The sequence below is a fragment of the Armigeres subalbatus genome, chromosome 2 (genome assembly GCF_024139115.2).
Source record: "Armigeres subalbatus isolate Guangzhou_Male chromosome 2, GZ_Asu_2, whole genome shotgun sequence".
NCBI lineage: Eukaryota > Metazoa > Arthropoda > Insecta > Diptera > Culicidae > Armigeres > Armigeres subalbatus.
In genome coordinates this window covers 403,324,518-403,344,195 of record NC_085140.1, presented here as the reverse complement: position 1 = coordinate 403,344,195, position 19,678 = coordinate 403,324,518, and the positions used below count along the sequence as shown (strand labels likewise).

At 40.7% G+C, this 19,678-nt stretch overlaps 1 protein-coding gene across 2 annotated transcripts in view; it reads right to left on the bottom strand.

The window, feature by feature from the left end:
- Positions 1-19,409, bottom strand: part of LOC134213328 (protein Wnt-10a) — an 85,079-nt gene extending 65,670 nt beyond the window's left edge. Inside the window, exons 1-2 of one of the 2 annotated variants that reach the window (XM_062692307.1) lie at positions 19,179-19,409; positions 5,259-6,251 (exon numbers count right to left, since the gene is read on the bottom strand). In XM_062692307.1, coding sequence (XP_062548291.1) covers positions 5,259-5,323 — 65 coding nt within the window. In that variant the 5' untranslated portion in view covers positions 5,324-6,251; positions 19,179-19,409. The remainder of the gene's footprint in view (positions 1-5,258; positions 6,252-19,178) is intronic. The other variant, XM_062692309.1, reaches the window with a different exon arrangement.
- Between the last annotated feature and the right edge of the window lie 269 nt (positions 19,410-19,678).

Below are 19,678 nucleotides of genomic sequence, written 5' to 3'. Positions count from 1 at the left end.
ATCGTTTAAGGATAAGGGAGCGAAAAAGTCAAAATTTGAATCACTCTAATGTGCATCCAGGCTTTCCATAGCTCATAGTTCAGCGAAATTAGCCTTTTCTACAAAGCAGAACATGCTGATACCAGTCAACCGAATCGAGACGAGAACCGGTTTGGCTAGGCATGTTTCATACCTGGAGAAGCAAGTATGTACATATATCGATTGTTCTTCTTTCACAATCCGATGTGACTAGGAGTATTATGACACTGCAGCTATAAAATAATGATTCCCAATGGTTTAAAAATGGCGGCACTGTTGGTTGAGTATTAAGCATGCCTGCTTCTCATTCCAGTGTGCCCGGGTTCTATCTCAGTCACTGCCGTTGCTGTTTTCAAATTTAGTTAACATGCTTTTGATGTTCTAAAATCAATTTATGTACTTCCCCCAAATAGGCTATTACCCTATTACCTATTAGACTTTGATTTTTCCCAAGTAACCATTAGCACTTTTACGCCAAACCGCCATATAGGGCCAATAGGCTTTGGAACAGTTTGTCGAATGACAAATAATAATCCACAACAACATGGATAAATTGATTGAAGGAAATCAGTGCACGTTAGGAAGTTCGATCAGTAGCGGACTGAGGACTTCTGGAGACCCTAATGGTTGATTGAAAACCTACAGAAAAAGCAAAATACTAGGTACCGATGGTATCATTTTTCTGAGACAAGCTCAAAAACCAATGATTAATGTCATTAATGTCATGATATTTTGATTGACATTTAGTCGAAGTAAGTTATGTCAAATGACATTTGACGTTTAGTCGAAGGGACAACTGATCAAATAGACATTTAATCGAAATTAAAGTGCAGCATAGGTTTCCTTATTCTTTCTACGGATACACATTCTTTTACCTAATATTTATACAACAACAAGGGCAACTGCTCCGTTTTCCATCTCACTGGACATATATTCATCTCATCGCAAAACAGAGAAAAACAACACCAATCTTGTCGCTTGTTATTGCTAACATAAATCTTCTATATAGGCTAGGTGTACCAGTTGTGGCTATAGCACCAGTTGTCGCACTAGTGCTTTATATGCCAAATGGCCAATCAAATCACCGCAAACCAAGTTCATATCGATAAAGCGTATTCATATGATACGATAACACCTTTGATCTCCTCCAAAACAAGCAAAGCATAATTGTAAAAATTGATTTTGTTTAATTTTTGACGTCCTTTGCACCAGTTGTCGCACTAGTGGTCCCAATCCCATAAGAAAACAATGGGATTTGCCAAATAAGGAACCAAAATTAAGAATAGTGCCACAACTGGTGCATGCGTTCCTATTATGGATTAATCAATTTTGATGATTATAACAAATTTCATTGTGGTTTTCACAGCTGTTCTAAGGAGCAGGAAGTAAAACCTTTCGCTTGATATATAAAGTCCACCCACATGCCTTTTACTTATTTTTTGAAAAATAGTTGTTCTTATGTATGGCGACAATTGGTACACCCACCCTATATAAAACTCAATGTTTGTATGTATGTTCCAGCATATCTTCTGAACCCATTGACCGATTTCAACCCAATTTGGAACACAAATTCGTTATCTTAAGGAAACGACTATATGGAGATTAGGGATGCTCTTTGGAAAAGAGGGAGGATGTGGGGGGGAGGAGTATTGCTTAGTTATCTATCAACACAGTGTAAGTCTTGAACCCCTTGGCCGATTTCAACCAAATTTGGAACACACATTCTTTATCTTAAGGCGACGACGGTAGGGGGTTAGGCATGCTCTATGGAAAAAGGGGAGGGTGTGGGTGAGGGGTATTGCTTAGTTATCGATCAACTCAATGTTACTTCTGAACCCCTTGGCCGATTTCAACCAAATTTGGAACACACATCCTTTATCTTAAGGAGACGACGATAGAGGGGTTAGGAATAACCTTTGGAAAAGGGGGAGGGTGTGGGGAAAGGGGTATTGCTTAGTTATCGATCAATTCAGTGTAAGTCTTGAATCCCTTGCCCGATTTCAACCAAATTTGGAGCAAACATTCTTTATCTTAAGGAGACGACGATAGAGGTGTTAGGGATAATCTTTGGAAAAGGGGAGGGTGTGGGGGGAGGTTTATTGCTTGACTATCTATCAACTTAGTGTAACTTCTGAACCTCTTGGCCGATTTCAACCAAATTTGGAACACAAATTCGTTATCTTAAGGAGACGACTATATGGGGGCTATGGATGCTCTTTGGAAAAGGGAGAGGGTGTGGTGGAGCTCTATTGCTTAGTTATCGATCAAGTCTTGAACCCTATGACCGATTTGAACCAAATTTGTATCAAATATTTTCTGTCCTAAGGAAGCGATTTTAGTGGATGTGGGTAGATCATTTTAAAAGAGGGACGGTGTGAGAGAGAGGTATTGTTTATTTATCGTCTAATTCAGCATAACATCTGAACCCATATTATCTGTCTAAAGAAGACTATATCAGACCTGGTAGGACTGTAATAGCTGAATGAGAGAGAGGATATATTTATTAAACTAACAGTTTAGCATACCTTTTTATCGCATGTGTCAATTCAAACCAAATTTGTAAGCACGTAATCTCTACCCAAAGGTAGCTATTAAAGAGAGGCTAGGAGGAATCCAGGAGGTTATTGCGGTTTGGTATTGTTTAGAAAACGAATGAATTTAAAATCCCTCTTATTTATTTCATCCGATGTTCTTTGACATTGTACAAGGCTCCGAAAACAAGTTGCCCGAACTCCTTAAAATTGGAAAATCCTCGACAATAACATTTTCCCAAAAATGACTTTAACGAAAATGATATTTCCCGTAAATAATACTTCCCGATATACATATCCCAGAATATGAGATTTCGCTGAAAATGACATATCCCTGAATGAATAAAATAATAAAAATAATATAACACTATTCGGCCAAAGGTCATTCGACATGAAGGGCATTTGGGATAATTATGAACAGCATCAGAAAAATCATGCATAGAAAGCAAGCATTTGCTGGGTATAAAACAATGATTATTGTTACCCTTCATCGAAATAATGGTTTGCCCAGTGAAAAGCAATGATTAATGTGATATGAAGATGTGTGAAGATGATATTAGCATTTCCATACCATTAATGATTAATGTGTTTTCTTCTGGATAGTAGATGTGAATGCTTCTTCAAAAGTAGGAATTTGCCCGGGATAAGGCAATGGAGGGTGTGATCTCTTCTTTAAAAATATGCTTTCGCCCGGAATAAGGCATCGGTGGATGTTTTTCCTTCTTTAGAAATAAACGTTTGCCCGGAATAAGGCTATTCAAACTCACGTTCCCTTCTTCAAAATCAGTTAATGTCAAAGCCTTCTTTTAATCAAATGATGAAGTATCAATAAGTAAACACAATTACCCTGTTGACCAATTGGTTTTATCATTTTCCGATTGTAAAAAAAATCTGCGAACCAAACTGGAAATTCCGGGCAGGCCGGGTACATTAAGCTAGTAAAAAAAAAAATTTAAAGAAAATCGGATACCTTTTTATTGCTTTGTTTTTGATGGGATGGAAATGGGAGCTATGAGATGAAGTGCCAAACCGTTCACCTAATTGATCATAAAATTTACCTACTGTCATAATTCGTTAATGTTTGTCCGAAGACTTAACTTCCGCCAAATGGCCTTACGACCTAATGTATATTTGACGCTATGTCTTTTCAACCAAGCGTAATGCGCCGAAACATTTGACTAAAAGTCTTTTGACCAGGTCGACGTAATGTCCTTGCGACCAAATGTATGAAGATTCTTCATTCTAAAATCTGCCTTCGACTAAATATCCATTCGACGTAATGTCCCTTCGACCAAATGTCATTGACTAAATGTCATTTGACGAAATGTCTTTCGACAATATGGTATAGATTAAGACCAATATACGACTACACAGGATTCTGTTTATACACGATTTTTTTTCGCTCGTTTTTTTAATCGTGTGTAAATCTTACGGAGACCCAAACCCTACCAAGATTTGGCAAGCACTATCAGATTATTTAAGGATTTAATATCTGGTATTAATACAATAATAATCAGTTTAACTTATGTGAGTAGTTCTTTATGAAGTCAATGGTTGGCATGATTCCGGCAAGCATATTGCAAGAGGATTTTACAATAAGTCAGAGGGAGGTTTAACTGAAAACTGAAAGTAATATTTTTCCTGAGTTGTCTCCTGAGACTACGTTAGGAGACCAAGAAATACTTTTTATTCAAAACAGCGGTTTTTGAAGACATTTTCAAAAAGTTTGAAAGAACGTAATGATTCTTGGGGAGTGAAAAACATTCATGGGAGCCCAGATATTTTTATAATTACACCCAACCAGCGGATGGCAGATTTTTATATAGTTCTGCATAAGAACCTTACAGAAACTGTATAATAATTGGGAGTATACAATTTCGGAAGATTTTAATTCAATTGTTGTATTGAAATAATACAGATTTGTATTATTTTAATACAATATCTCTATAAAAAGCTTACAGAATTGTATATGCCCAGATTTTATACAATAATTGATAGGTTTGTTTTTTGGGTGTATTAATTGATTATATGAGCGTCTTGTTGGAACGAACACAATTATTTGGTGTACATTTTTTGTTCACTTTATTTCTACTATCAACGACATTCATATCTGGAGGAAATTTGGAATTGGAAATTTAACATTTAACAAATTTTCTCAGCTTCCCAATTTTTCTTCCTATTTGATAATTATTTTTACTTGGCCCATGTTTCTGAAGCTAGTCGCAGCTCTGATCATATTAAAATAGAAAATTATGTAGCTCTTTTTAGTGGAATGTTTTCACTGTCATAAGACGAGTTTAGTACAATTCCATTTAATTCCACCACTTGGAAAACTTTTACATATACATATTTTGATCTCAACTGTAAGGTCGTCTTCAGTGTCTAGTACTTGACTCGACATATAAAATAATTTTAAATTGAGACATTTGCTTGTTGCAAGTTGAATTCCTCCTGATATTTTCAAGAGAACCCAATGGACTTGTCATTGCCACTTTTTTGGTTTATTTTAGAGGCTTTAAATCCGACCAATTTATTCTCGAACAAATTGGTATGAGGAATAAGCTTCTTAAATTATAAACACAAATTACCCAAGTCCCTATACATCTTTTTCTTTGTGGTACATATTTACTTGCATATACAAATATACAGTAAAACACATAAAATTTTCTTTTTTTTATAGAACAAAACATTGTATTTGGTGGCACTTACCTTCCAACAATTTTCAAAACGAACCAAACGATGATAACATTGGACACCCCTTTCACACTGGTCATTGCTTAGTTCCTTTCCCGGGTGTGGTGCACGCTGTCCGGTTGTTTTATTCCAAGCCACAATTTGTTCCAAATAATCCGATTGACATGTTCATGTTTCGGTGAACAGTTCCGTTGTCGTTCTAGCATTTCCTCTGTGTTTTCACTTATCACTCATGTAAAGAACGGATACCGAAATCAGCTTCTCTTCATCAGAAATCACTGGCAAAGATTCATTTTCAAATCGAAACTATTAACACTTAACATGGGCGATCAAAACTTTTGTTATTTCGGGTATTGTCGTTAACTTACGGATGCGTTTGCTATTTAAACAATACTAGATTTAAACTGGGAAAAGAGTCTCTTGGATCGAATACGGTTGAAAATTACCGATTGTGAGCCCTTTGGCCAATGTAGCGTTTTTCTCACTATTCGTTTTTCTCGTCACACACTCCTCGGCAGTTCGAGACCACCTCCCTTCTCCTCGAGCATAGTGAACAGTTGCTCCCTGCGGGTTTGCCAGTAGTTATGCTCGGTTCGAAAATATTTGTTGTTTTCCTTCGATTTCTCCACACGGTTATCTTCGTTTTTGGGCTTTTCCTCGCTTCCGCCTGTGAGCAGACAGCAATTGGTCTTCTTGCTTCTTGGAAGCATCATCGCCATAGCCACTTCGAAGGTGTGATCATTTTAGTCCATTAGAGGCCATCCAAATTGTGAGCGAACGAAAACGCGGCCGAACGAGCGAGTTGAACGGCAAGCAGCAGCTGAACGGCTGCGAGAGAGGGAGAGAGACTTGTACAAGGGAAGCAGCAACAGGCGATGAACCTTTTCTTGGTGGACACTCAATTCGCGCGCGCACGCGGGTTGTCTGTTCGTTGGAATGCGCAACCCTGCAGATGTTAGGATCCTGAGACACGGCGGGTGCGGCGGCGGGGCTGCTGCTGGTTGGAATCTGTTTTTGACGAATCCCACAGTTAGTAGCTCTTCTAGGTAATATCTCGGCTTGAAAAGTTTTGTGTTGTTGGCAGCTGCGACTCTCGATGGTCACTGGATGGGCGCCTTTTCGAGCCAAGGGAGCTTAGTGAAAGATAATCCGCAGAATGTGCGGTGTGGTCATGTCCGGCGATGATGGGAGAGGAGCTTTCGAGGGAAAGAGATAAAGTACACAACTGCGCGCCATCAATTATATTCAAATTGATGTGCACTAAAAGGGCAGGGGCATTCGGTTTTACGCAATAGAAAATTGAATAAACGGAGCCCGCTTGGTTCAGAGTGATTTTCCTATAAGTGGAGGAGAACGAACAGCTGAGGGCAGTTATGATATCGAAATTGATAGCGTAATTAATGCCAGGAGAAAGCCTACAGCAGTTTTGAGACTATCGCTTTGGGTGGTCGAGTTTACCGTTACATGATAGCATTGCTAGTTTTCGTTAGCTTGCGAAAAAAACAGTTTGAAGGAATTGAAATTACGTCTAAGGAAAGGTGTACATTCGCAGATTTCTGTGAAATGTAAGGAAGGTAATATCAATTTGAAATCTGAATATTTGCATTCATTGCATACAGGAATGTGCTATTGTTCAACACGACAGTTTTGTCACAAAAAAATACGAAATTCTAATTTTTCCGCGGTGCATTTATACACAATAACAATAAAATAATACCACTGCAATAAAATTATGAAATCCTGAAATTGGGGATCTATTTGCAGATAAATAATTTCAAAGAGAGGATTAGGGTATGATAGGATATTCCAGGCCATTGACATTATGATTATAATGGGACTATAATATGTTTTAATACGAGTGGCTATGGATTATGGAACAATTTGAAACAGATTTTGGTTCATGAATCAATGCCTCTGCGTTGGTCATTACTCATTGTATATTATTACGAAAAGAATTATACAGGGTTCAATCGACTTTTGCCGTAATTCAGCTTTGGCAGTCTTTGGCTTGAATTATATTACGCTGTGGAGTTAAATGGAATAGTACCCAAGTAACCATTAGCACTATATTACGCCAAACCGCCATATAGGGCCAATATACGGCTATTTAAAAACTTTTAAGCATTAAAGCAGAACTATATGCCCGATTTGGCGGAATATTCGGCTTATTTGTTACATGGGTACTCTACTCATCTTGTGGCTAGAGCTGTGCGCCACCGAACCGCGCCGCGGTCGCAAACGATTTTTAAGTGCCGCCACCGCTACCTTTTTTAAGGCGCGTGTTTTCATAACTTTTGGAAAGATTAGTTATCTGGATACCGTGGACCCCCGGTAATATGACTGCCTTTAATCTGAACACTTTTTAATTTGAACCCCGTTCATTTGAACATCGTTCAAACTAAAAATGGTTCAAAAGTCATTTAACACGTGGAATCGAGAAAAGAAAAATAGAACATCGTGAAACGGAATGCAGAATCAACAACAAACCAGCAAAGAAAGCAGCCAGGAACCAGCTTTTCTGATGCAAATAGAGTAATCAGAAGTTCAAATTAAAAATGAACCCCGTTAATTTGAATGAGGTACCGTTCAAATTATCGGGGGTCCACGGTATAATGTAGTGTTTTGACTCAAATCCCGAACAGATTCATACCTATTCCGAACACTCAATACATGGAGATTTATCTGAAGTTGGTGGGGTTTGACAGTGGGCCCTGTTAAACCTGTATAAAAAGCTGCATGTATCCGCAAGTAGGCTCCGCTAAAGCGACCGTGTGCCGCCCAAAGCGCACAAGCCCAAGTCCTGGTGTTAGGTGGGACGCTAAACAGCCCTGACACGACGGCCCTCCGACGAGACAGGAGGTTTGTGCAGGCCCAAATAGCCGCCTGGAAAACCAATTATTACGAACAATATAAGAGATAATGCGACTCGATATAATCGGTAAAGACCTAGGCGACGAATAAAGAATCACGATTGGAAGCTTGGAACATGGAACTGCAAGTCGCTAGGTTTCGCAGGTTGCGACAGGATGATCTACGATGAATTACATCCCCGCAACTTCGACGTCGTGGCGCTGCAAGAGTTTTGCTGGACAGGACAGAAAGTGTGGAAAAGCGGGCTTCGGGCGGCTACCTTCTACCAAAGCTGTGGCACCACCAGCGAGCTGGGAACCGGCTTCATAGTGCTGGGAAAGATGCGCCAATGCGTGATTGGGTGGCAGCCAATCAACGCAAGGATATGCAAGCTGAGGATAAAAGGCCGTTTCTTCAACTATAGCATCATCAACGCGCACTGCCCACACGAAGGGAGATCCGACGACGAGAAAGAAGCGTTCTATGCGCAGCTGGAGCAGACATACGATGGATGCCCACTGCGGGACGTCAAAATCGTCATCGGTGACATAAACGCTCAGGTAGGAAGGGAGGAAATGTATAGACCGGTCATCGGACCGGATAGTCTGCATACCGTATCGAACGACAACGGCCAACGATGCATAAACTTTGCAGCCTCCCGCGGAATGGTAGTCCGAAGCACCTTCTTCCCCCGCAAGAATATCCACAAGGCCACATGGAAATCACCTAATCAAGCAACGGAAAACCAAATCGACCACGTTCTAATCGACGGTAAATTCTTCTCCGACATCACGAACGTACGCACTTACCGCAGTGCGAATATTGAATTCGACCACTACCTCGTTGCAGTATGCCTACGCTCAGAACTCTCGACGGTAATCAACACGCGTCGGAGTCGTCCGCCGCGGCTAAACATTGGGCGGCTACAAGACGGTAGACTAGCCCAAGAATACGCGCAGCAGCTGGAAGTGGCACTCCCAACGGAAGAGCAGCTAGGCGCAGCATCTCTTGAAGATGGCTGGAGAGATATTCGATCCGCCATTGGAAGCACCGCAACCGCTGCACTAGGCACGGTAGCTCCGGATCAGAGAAACGACTGGTATGACGGCGATTGTGAGCAGTTAGTTGAGTAGAAGAATGCAGCATGGACGAGATTGCTGCAACACCGCACGAGGGCGAACGAAGCACGATACACACGGGCGCGGAACAGACAAAACTCGATTTTCCGGAGAAAAAAGCGCCAGCAGGAAGATCGAGACCGTAAAGAGACGTAGGTACGCTAATAACGCACGAAAGTTCTATGAGAAGTTGAACCGTTCACGTAAGGGCCACGTGCCACAGCCCGATATGTGTAAGGACATAAACGGGAACCTTCTTACAAACGAGCGTGAGGTGGCGGCAGCACTACGAAGAGCACCTGAATGGCGATATGGCAGACAACGGTGGCAGTATGGTAATGAACCTAGGAGCACGCGCGCAGGACATGCGACTCCCGGCTCCGAATCTCCAGGAAATCCAGGAGGAGATCGGCCGGCTGAAAAACAACAAAGCCCCTTGAGTTGACCATCTACCAGGAGAGCTGTTTAAACACGGTGGTGAGGCACTGGCTAAAGCGCTGCACTGGGTGATTACCAAGGTTTGGGAGGATGAGCTTCTGCCGCAGGAGTGGATGGAAGGTGTCGTGTGTTCCATCTACAAAAAGGGCGATAAGCTGGATTGTAGCAACTACCGCGCAATCACATTGCTGAACGCCGCCTACAAGGTACTCTCCCAAATTTTATGCCGCCGACTAACACTAATTACAAGAGAGTTCGTGGGGCAGTACCAGGCGGGATTTATGGGTGAACGCTCTATCACAGACCAGGTGTTCGCCATACGTCAGGTATTGCAGAAATGCCGCGTATACAACGTGCCCACACATCATCTATTTATCGACTTCAAAGCCGCATATGATACAACCGATCGGGACCAGCTATAACAGCTAATGCACGAAAACGGATTTCCCGATAAACTGATACGGTTGATCAAGGCGACGATGGATCGGGTGATGTGCGTAGTTCGAGTTTCAGGGGCATTCTCGAGTCCCTTCGAAACGCGTAGAGGGTTACGGCAAGGTGATGGTCCTTCATGTCTGCTATTCAACATCGCTTTGGAGGAAGTAATACGAAGGGCAGGGATTGACACGAGTGGTACGATTTTCACGAAGTCCGTCCAGTTATTTGGTTTCGCCGACGACATTGATATCATGGCACGTAACTTTGAGAGGATGGAGGAAGCCTACATCAGACTGAAAAGCGAAGCTAAACGAATTGGACTAGTCATCAACACGTCGAAGACGAAGTACATGATAGGAAGAGGCTCAAGGGAGGTCAATGTAAGCCACCCACCACGAGTTTCTATCGGTGCACTATGGGGAATAGGGTGGCCATTAATCAGAAAATTTACCCTCTCCAATTTGTCTAATTTATATATCATTAGAAAGTATATACCCTAGATAAGAGAAACGGAAAATATTGAAGCGCTGTGTTTATTCAGTCAAAAGATATGGGCTGGTGAAGTGAAAAAAGCTGATAAAAATAAAAAATCATTACTTACTTTGATTTGTATGTTATGAAGTCATTTTTTCTCCAAATAGAATGTTTTATATACCATTTCAAAGCTTGAAACTTTAGCTTTCCGATAGATTGGCTTGTTTTGCACGCAATGTTCAGTATCAAAAAGTTGTAAATGAAAAACTTCAATTATCATAATTCTTTGCTATAAAATAGTCCCGCAAACCTAATGTCCCCAAATGTCCCCTGATCTGTAAATGGGGGATTGAAATATAACCCTAGTACCACCTTCTAGTGAGTGATTTGCTTGCGCATATTTGCGCGTTTACGAGAACGCTGCGATCAAAGTTTTCTTGAAAATTGTGGTTTTTATTCTCTATATCTCGTTATGATTAGAAAATGAACAACATTATTACTAGAAATATAGTTGTTTGCTATTTTATGCATGCTGTATTGGAAAAAAAAAACAAAAAAAAAACGAAATTTTTTTTTTTTTTTATTTTAGCGGGTGACATTTTTTGAAGAGTTAACGATGGCCCTTAAAGGGTTAAAAAAAGGTTCTTAAATATTCCTGCCCATAAAATATGTTGCATAGAAACAGTTTTCATTGAAAAAATATTTTTGGCCGCCCATTTGTATGAGAATTCCCCATAGTGCGGTGGTGACGAAATCGAGGTGGTTAAAGAATTCGTGTACTTGGGCTCACTAATGACCGCCGATAACGATACCAGCAGAGAAATTCGGAGGCGCATAGTGGCTGGAAATCGTACGTACTTTGGACTCCGTAAGACGCTCCGATCGAATAGAGTTAGCCGCCGTACCAAAATGACTATCTACAAAACGCTTATAAGACCGGTAGTTCTCTACGGACACGAGACCTGGACGATGCTCGTGGAGGACCAACGCGCACTGGGAGTTTTTGAAAGGAAAGTGTTGCGTACCATCTATGGTGGAGTGCAGATGGCGGACGGTACGTTGAGGAGGCGAATGAACCACGAGTTACATCAGCTGTTGGGAGAACCATCCATCGTTCACACCGCGAAAATCGGAAGACTGCGGTGGGCCGGGCGCGTAGCCAGAATGTCGGACAGTAATCCGGTGAAAATGGTTCTCGACAACGATCCGACGGGAACAAGAAGGCGAGGTTCACAGCGGGCAAGGTGGATCGATCAGGTGGAGGACGATTTGCGGACCCTCCGCAGACTGCGTGGTTGGCGAAGTGCAGCCATGGACCGAGCTGAATGGAGAAGACTTTTATGTGCAGCACAGGCCACTCCGGCCTTAGTCTGATAATAAATAAATCGACTCATGGAAAAACAATTACCAAGAAAACATTTTCTAATATTGAATAATTTGCTTCCATTAGTCGATATCGAGTCATTGAACATCGACTCATGGAAGTTTGACTGTATTCGGACTGTATTCGACCCATTCGGCCAAATGATCTTTTTTCAAATGACCCCCTCGGTCAAATGGCCTATTCGGCCAAATGAAATATTCGGTCAAATGACCTATTCGGTAAAATGATCTATTCGGCCAAATGACCTATTCGGTCAAATAACCTATTCAGCCAAATTACCTATTCGGCCAAATGATCTATTCGGTTAAATCACCTATTCGGTCAAATGACCTATTCGGTCAAATGACCTATTCGGTCAAATGACCTATTCGGTCAAATGACCTATTCGGTCAAATGACCTATTCGGTTAAATGACCTATTCGGTCAAATGACGTATTCGGTTAAATGACCTATTCGGTCAAATGACCTATTCGGTCAAATGACCCATTCGGTAAAATGACCTATTCGGTTAATTCACCTATTCGGTTAAATGACCCATGACCTATTCGGTCAAATGAGCTATTCGGTCAAATGACCCATTCAGTCAAACGACCTATTCAGTCAAATTACCCATTCGGTCAAATGACTTATTCGGTCAAATGACCCATACGGTCAAATTACCTTTTCGTCCAAATGGCCTGTTCGGCCAAATGACTCATTCGGCCAAATTACATATTCGGCGAAAAGTATTTCGTATATTGGCTGATCACGTATTCAACGTAGTTTAACATCCCGCAGATTTCACAAACGATCCGGATAGGATAACCGTCGAAATTGTGAGAAAACTGGGCGTGGTCGGTACGGAGTGCTGCAGTAAATTTTACTCATTTGAGTTGAAAGAAATCCTCTGGTTTTCCCAATCCTGGCTGATGAGTTTCTTAAATTAGGCTATGGCGTCAGCCAGAGGGACCGAAGTGGTAAAACGCCGACCTTGGTGACCAACCCCAACCAGAAGGTCCGCTGTAACGTTCCCCGAAATCCCATAATGCTCCGAGGCCATGATGCGCGTTGCGGAGGATAGCCTGAAGGACTATGATTATGGAGGTTGATTCTGGTTGGTAAATGGTTTTTACGGATCGAAATTGCGGCAAGAACGTAAGGGCCCTGTCGATTAAACCCAATTGAGGTGGCCCAACGGAATAAAGACGGCGTTTATGTTTCCGGTAGCCACTAGCAGAATGTTGTCGGCACAGACGAAGTTGTAGATTTTGCCTAGGACCTTAGATTTTGGAAGGGCTTCGAAGTATCTTTTCCGATTAAAACTTGACCTATGAATAAAGGCGAGGATCTTCTTCTTCTTCATTGGCATTACATCTCTCACAGGGACATTGGTGCCTAGCAGCTTAATGTTCATTAAGCACTTCCACAGTTATTAACTTAACTAAGTTACCATTTTTGCATTTGTATATCATGAGGCTAACACGATGATACTTTTATGCCCAGGAAAGTTGAGACAATTTCCAACCCGAAAATTTTCTAGACCGGACTGAGAATTGAACCCAACCACCCTCACCAAGGTCTTGCTTTGTAGCCCGGCATCTTACCATACGGCTAAGGAAGGCCCAAGGCGAGAATATTTCCAGCAAATCCCCATGCGATCAGCTTCTAGAGTAGCAGGAGCGTCCAAGTGCGATTGAACGCCTTGGAGATGTCTAGGGAGACTGGGTAGGAAAGCTTACGCTGCTTGAAAATGTCAGCAAGTCCTGCAAAGTATGTATTCGACTCATATCCTGTCGGAAGCCCGGTCTTTCGTGGGGTGCCAAAACCATCTGGAGGGACCTGAAAGTTTTCCAAGGTTAAGTTTCGATTGTGGAGGCAACTTTGTGCTTTGTGATCAACCAAATCGTTGAAAGGTAATCAGCTCATGATGAAGACAGCATCACGGTGTGTCTATGGGGAAATATTATTTTTCAAAAATCAGTATCTCTGAAACACCCACCACGTGAAAGTATATGCTCTCCTCTTCCATATAGTGGGTAAACTAAAATGTTCTATCGGGGGATCTAGAACAATTTTTATTTTTTTCACTATTTTTCGTGCAAACTCCATAGAAATCTCAAATGAAAGTCGATTTAACCCCCTCAAAAATGTATGGAAGAATGACCCCCGATAGGACATTTAGAAAATGCACCTACGTGAAAGAGGAAAAGCTATACTTTCGTGTAGTGGGTGTACTTATTTTTTTTAAATAAGCCTCTTCGGACAAACACACCGTGAGCATATAAGGTTACCAATGAGAAATGTGTACTTTTTCGCTTTATAACACAAAATGTGATTAATCGAAATTAATTTATTGGCTTTTTTCGGTGATAATTATACTACTCAAAGCGAAAGGGAGTAGATGAAAATAATGAAGATACAGATTCGATTGATACCGCAAGCGAGCGGCAAGTGTGAAATGAATAGAAACTGAAGATTAGCAGAGGGCCATATTAGAGAACAAGCATTGTTGAAATCGCTGTTATTCTGCATAACGTCCACCCAGGAACGGCTTGGATAGTGACGTGGTGATCACTGTATCAAGACAAGCAAAATAACAGCGATTTTAACCTGCTAATGTGCTGTTCGGCAAGCATAAACAGTTCTATTGATTCGTGGCATATTTTCAGAGATTCATACAAGAGCGCGCTAATATGGCCCTCTGCTAATCTTCAGTTTCTATTCATTTCACACTTGGCGCTCGCTTGCGGTATCAATCGAATCTGTATCTTCATTACTTTCATCTACTCCCTTTCGCTTTGAGTAGTATAATTATCACCGAAAAAAGCCAATAAATTAATTTCGATAAAGTCACGCGGTGATCAAAGCTTTCCTAGTTATAAAATGTGATTAAGTTTACTCTATTAAACAATGATAGTTCATTACCTTTCTTCTATACAAATGGAGAAAAGGTAATGGTACACATGTCGTTTTATTGTGCCAACCCTAATGTCTGGCCGGGAATTAGCTGACAGTAATTTGTCAGTCGTGATGAAACAGTTCGAGAAACAGAAGTACGTAGTTCGCGAACACTTTGCTGCTGAGTATGAACTCGATATGTGTACCGCAATTCGCGCCCTCCATATGGGGATAGAAAAGATAATCTTTCATTTCTTTTCTAAGTAATCATCAAACTATTAGGACAGACTAAAGTTGAAGATCGAGGACTCAAGATCGGGACCAAGACCTGCAGGAGAAGGTCCGAGTGGCAGCGGAATTCCCGGTGACATTGGTAGACAGTGAGTAAACGAGTAGCACCGCCCTCTGCTGATTGAAATGTCATTGGAGCAAGCAGATTCTCGTCGACCATCGAGTAGAAAGTACAGCTCTCTTCTTGAATTGTCGTTCAGATGTGACAGCATTCGCTCCGATGTCAAATAGCGGGTGGTACCATACTGTCAATCGGAGCGTGGATATTCGGGTCACGACGTAAGTCAGCGTTAGAGTTCAATAGTCAACAGAGCATTTTTCCTCCTCAAAAATATCCGGTAGGCTACATGGAGATCACCTGAAATGGTAAACTAAATCGACCATGTTCTTCTATAAAATCACGAACCTCAGCCCTTACCGCAGTGCGAATATGGAACATGATCCAAGATATGATCACTACTTCGTTGCAGAATGCGTATACTCAAAGCTTTCGACGATTTATAATACGCGTGGCAGTGCGCGCTGCGGCTGAATAATGGGTGACTATAAGTATTAAGGGTATGCGATAATACATTTTTTCTTGGCGAAACGAAACGAAACGAAATTTAAAATGTCTATGTTGATTCGAAACGAAACGAAACGAAATATAGATTTATTTTCGAGACCACGAAACGATACGAAATCAAGGTCTATTTAATTCGAAATTTTTCGAAACGAAACGAAATTTTAAATTTTTTCCGCGGAATTTTTGTTAAATTGCTTATGTACGCAAATTAAATTACATTTTTGGAAGTCAAAGGCCGTTACAAATATTTAATTTTGATTATGTCCTACTGGTCTCCGAAAGGTCGATGGTGGGTGAGACGAGCGGTGGTAATGAAAAAAAAAATAAAAAAAACCCCTCGGATTTGTCAAAGAATGTTTTGAAAATCTTCAAAATTACCCGATTTTTTATTGTCCCCTCAATATTGTGCATGCATTTCAATCGATCCACTTCAGAGGTGGCTAATAATCTGAAATTCGTATATCTCGCGCTTAGTACCATAGGAGCGAAATTGCGTTGATCGATTGCTCTTCGTCGATGCTTTCTTTTTAAAAAGCGAATTTAGACAGTTTGCCATAGATTTTATAGTTTGAGGTGGTAAAGGATTCTTGCACCTTGCTTCAGAAGCAACAATCATTGTTGTAGCTTAGAATCTTTTGCGTTATTAACGAAAGAAAAGTTGGACGATGAAAAGAGCTTTCTGAATGATTTACCACCGGCGTTGTGTCGTCTGTCTCTTTCCGTCCCTCGAAAAATTGTAATTGTGGTAGCTGCTATGGACAGTATGAGCTAAACCTGAAGGCAATCATGAGTCTTTACTTTCAGCTACTCATCTTTCAATCCATTCTGGAGTTTGGCAAATTCTATACAAAGATCTAAAAATACCCACGACTCTGCAATGTTTCATACATGTTTTGCAAATAGTCAAACAATACACCCGGTTCTTTTTTTTTTACACGAGTGGGTTTTAGTTGATTACGACCTTTAGCGTTGATAAAACTATGAGTTGGGTGTTTGACAAAATTTCAAACGTTGACTGTATGTATATTTAGTTGATTCGCAGAATATTGACTGTTATATCACAGATAATTTATATGGAGCATCTTCAATCAATCCTCTAAAAAAATATTCTTACTTTCGATGAGATTCAAATTGTAGTTTAAATGTGAAATGTTGCACATTTTGTTTTTCTTAGGGCTTTCTTCATGCTCGCTTAACTCTTGAACGGTGCTTACTCATACGCTTAACCTGGTTCAAGGAATGTGGAAAGAGGTGCCCAGAAAAGACTTCGCCAAGGGCGTTAAGAATCCACGACTTTGCCTGCTAGGCAAAGTTATCAGTATAACTTATTTTTATTACGAACATTTACACACTAAGCCTGGCGTGCTAAAAATTGCGTTAAATCCGACACATTTTCGTTAAAATAGGATAACCCAAAACATTAAGTAAAAGATGGTTTTCGTTTTCTGTTGAACATTTCCAACAAAACACTGAAGACGTTTTCTAGAAGAAAATAAGTACGTATTTGTCGACTCGGTTACGTAAATAGTAGGTGTCAATATAAAAAAACTTGTATAGCCAACAAAATTTAACAACAGCCTCTATGATGTTTTTCAGCGGCGCAGCCGAAATTTTTGTGTAATTTGAAATATGATATTAGTTAAATTGGTTTAGAAATTCCGCGGAATTCCGTTAAATTTCGTTAAAAGCTAGTTTTTGATGGCGAAATTTATGTAAATTAACGAAACGAAACGAAATCAAGAAATCAGATTTCGCCATGCTCAAATTCCGCGAAATTCCGCGGAATTTCGTTTCGAACCACCTGAAACGAAATTTTTCGAAATACCGCATATGCTTAATAAGTATAGTTGGTCAGCCCAATAATACAGTACTGCAGCTGAAAGTGGAAGTTTGAGACCGTGCAGTGTGAGCAACAGGACCGTACTAACAACGCCCTACTGTTATATGAGAATCTAAACTATTCACGCAAGCTGCAGCCTGACATCTGTAGGGACTTCAACAGAAACCTTTTTACGAATGAGCGTGAGGTTATCCAGAGGTGGAGCTGCACTACGAAGTGCAATAATTGGATTGTACTACCGCGCAATCATATATTATTGAACGCAGCTTACAACGCAAATGGAACGTTCCCAAATATCATCTATTCTTCTACACAATTGAAATACCATCTGTGTATTGCACAGGCCTTAGCTTGAAATTTAGTTTCAATGATAAATTCAACGTATGTCAGTTACACGAAGAATTTTGCCTTAAAAAATTATTCGAAAATTTTCCCAAATACTTAACGATCCCGATCCTTAATTTTAATTCCTTTCAAAAAATACCTACACAAAGAAATTAATAGTTTTAAAACCCTGCTGTCATTATTTCATTTTTTTTCATCTTGCTGTCTTTATAAAAATATTTCTGTATCATCATCTTGTTTTATTCATTTAAATATTTTTGTTTCATCATTGGGATTTCTATGTAACTCCGTTCGAACACCATTTGAATATAATCGGATTTTCTGAATATAATCCCAGCTAAAAATCTTCATCGCCTCCTTTTTGTATCACTTCTTATTACTCACAACTCCACTTCCTTCCAACGATACAAATCCATCCTGCTTCAGTTATATTTTAATTTTTCTCTTATGGTGGGTATTGCGATGGTGCAGTAACATTAGATTTGTACTCTGCCGTATTGCAAAGAAATGTAAGCTTCTCATATGAATAAAACTGTAATTTGTAATATGGTACCGTTATGATTGTATGGGAAGAGTGCCTGCATTAGTCACACATCACTCTTAAAAATCGTTATTGACTTCTTTTAAATAGCTTGGAGTGATACGCAACATTAGCTTGGAATTTCATCAACTTATGATGCATCATAGTCTCAGGCTTGACTGTGTTTAGATTTCTGCGGCCCCACCAAACGATGAAATTCAAAAATGACTCTTTTCTGTATGTTTTCTATGCAAACTGGAATACGTTTTAGAGCCGATTGATGCATTCCAAATTAGGTTGAAATTGGTCGCACAATACACTCATATACTACACAAGTATTATCCTAATTCGTCGTCTGATTACACTGATAGATATTGGGAAATTCAATCGCAAACGGTCAATTTAAAAAAAAAATGAATTTCAATACAAAATTGACTTTAATATGCAGCAGTAGGATGGTGTTTAAAAGTTTGTGCATGAAACCCCATTATCACTCTACACTGTGTTCAGGAAACACCACACCGATACGAAGGCATGACAAAAACTCCCGCCAGAATAATCAAAACAACACCCGAACCGGAACTGTAATGTACACCTCGTCCCATCAAACGCGCGGAATAAACTAAAACAAAAAAAAAGTCCACCCAACAGATCTCGCTCTCCCGGGTTGTTATCCCATAATCGTGATTGGCAGGAGGCAGGGCGGTTGCACTTCGTGTCACAATCAATGTGCAATAAGCGCACAGCTCCTTTTCTTCTGTAGCTAGGTTACCATAATACGACAACTGCACTCACTCTAGCAAGCAGATGATGGCGATCGACCGACGACGATGACAACAATCGCGACCCTAACCCGGTGATGGTTGGCGGGATTCTGCTTCCGCTAATAACCGACAATCAATGTGTGTAATCAATGTGTATTGGCGCAAGAACTCGGGTGACGAACTCGGTGACTCGATTTCACTGCGGTGCGGTGGTGGCACTGCCCGATGCGATGGATGGATGGATGATTGCGCACCCTTCACCACTGTTTGTCCTGGCGACAATGATGATGGCAATGCTCGCTGTCGTCACCACATACCCAGCAATGCAATGTAAGTCCTGACGCAGATAGGAACGAGTAGTGGCGGGTGTAGGAAAATCCTTCGCGACCGCGTGCGCACATCCTGACAGAGTGCCCTCCTGCGGCGAAAATGATGCCGAGAGTCGGTCGGGTTATTGTGGGAAAATTAGGGATAAGAGAAAGAGCTTACCGATGGATGAAGCGTGGAAGACTTTGATAGTACCATGCAGAT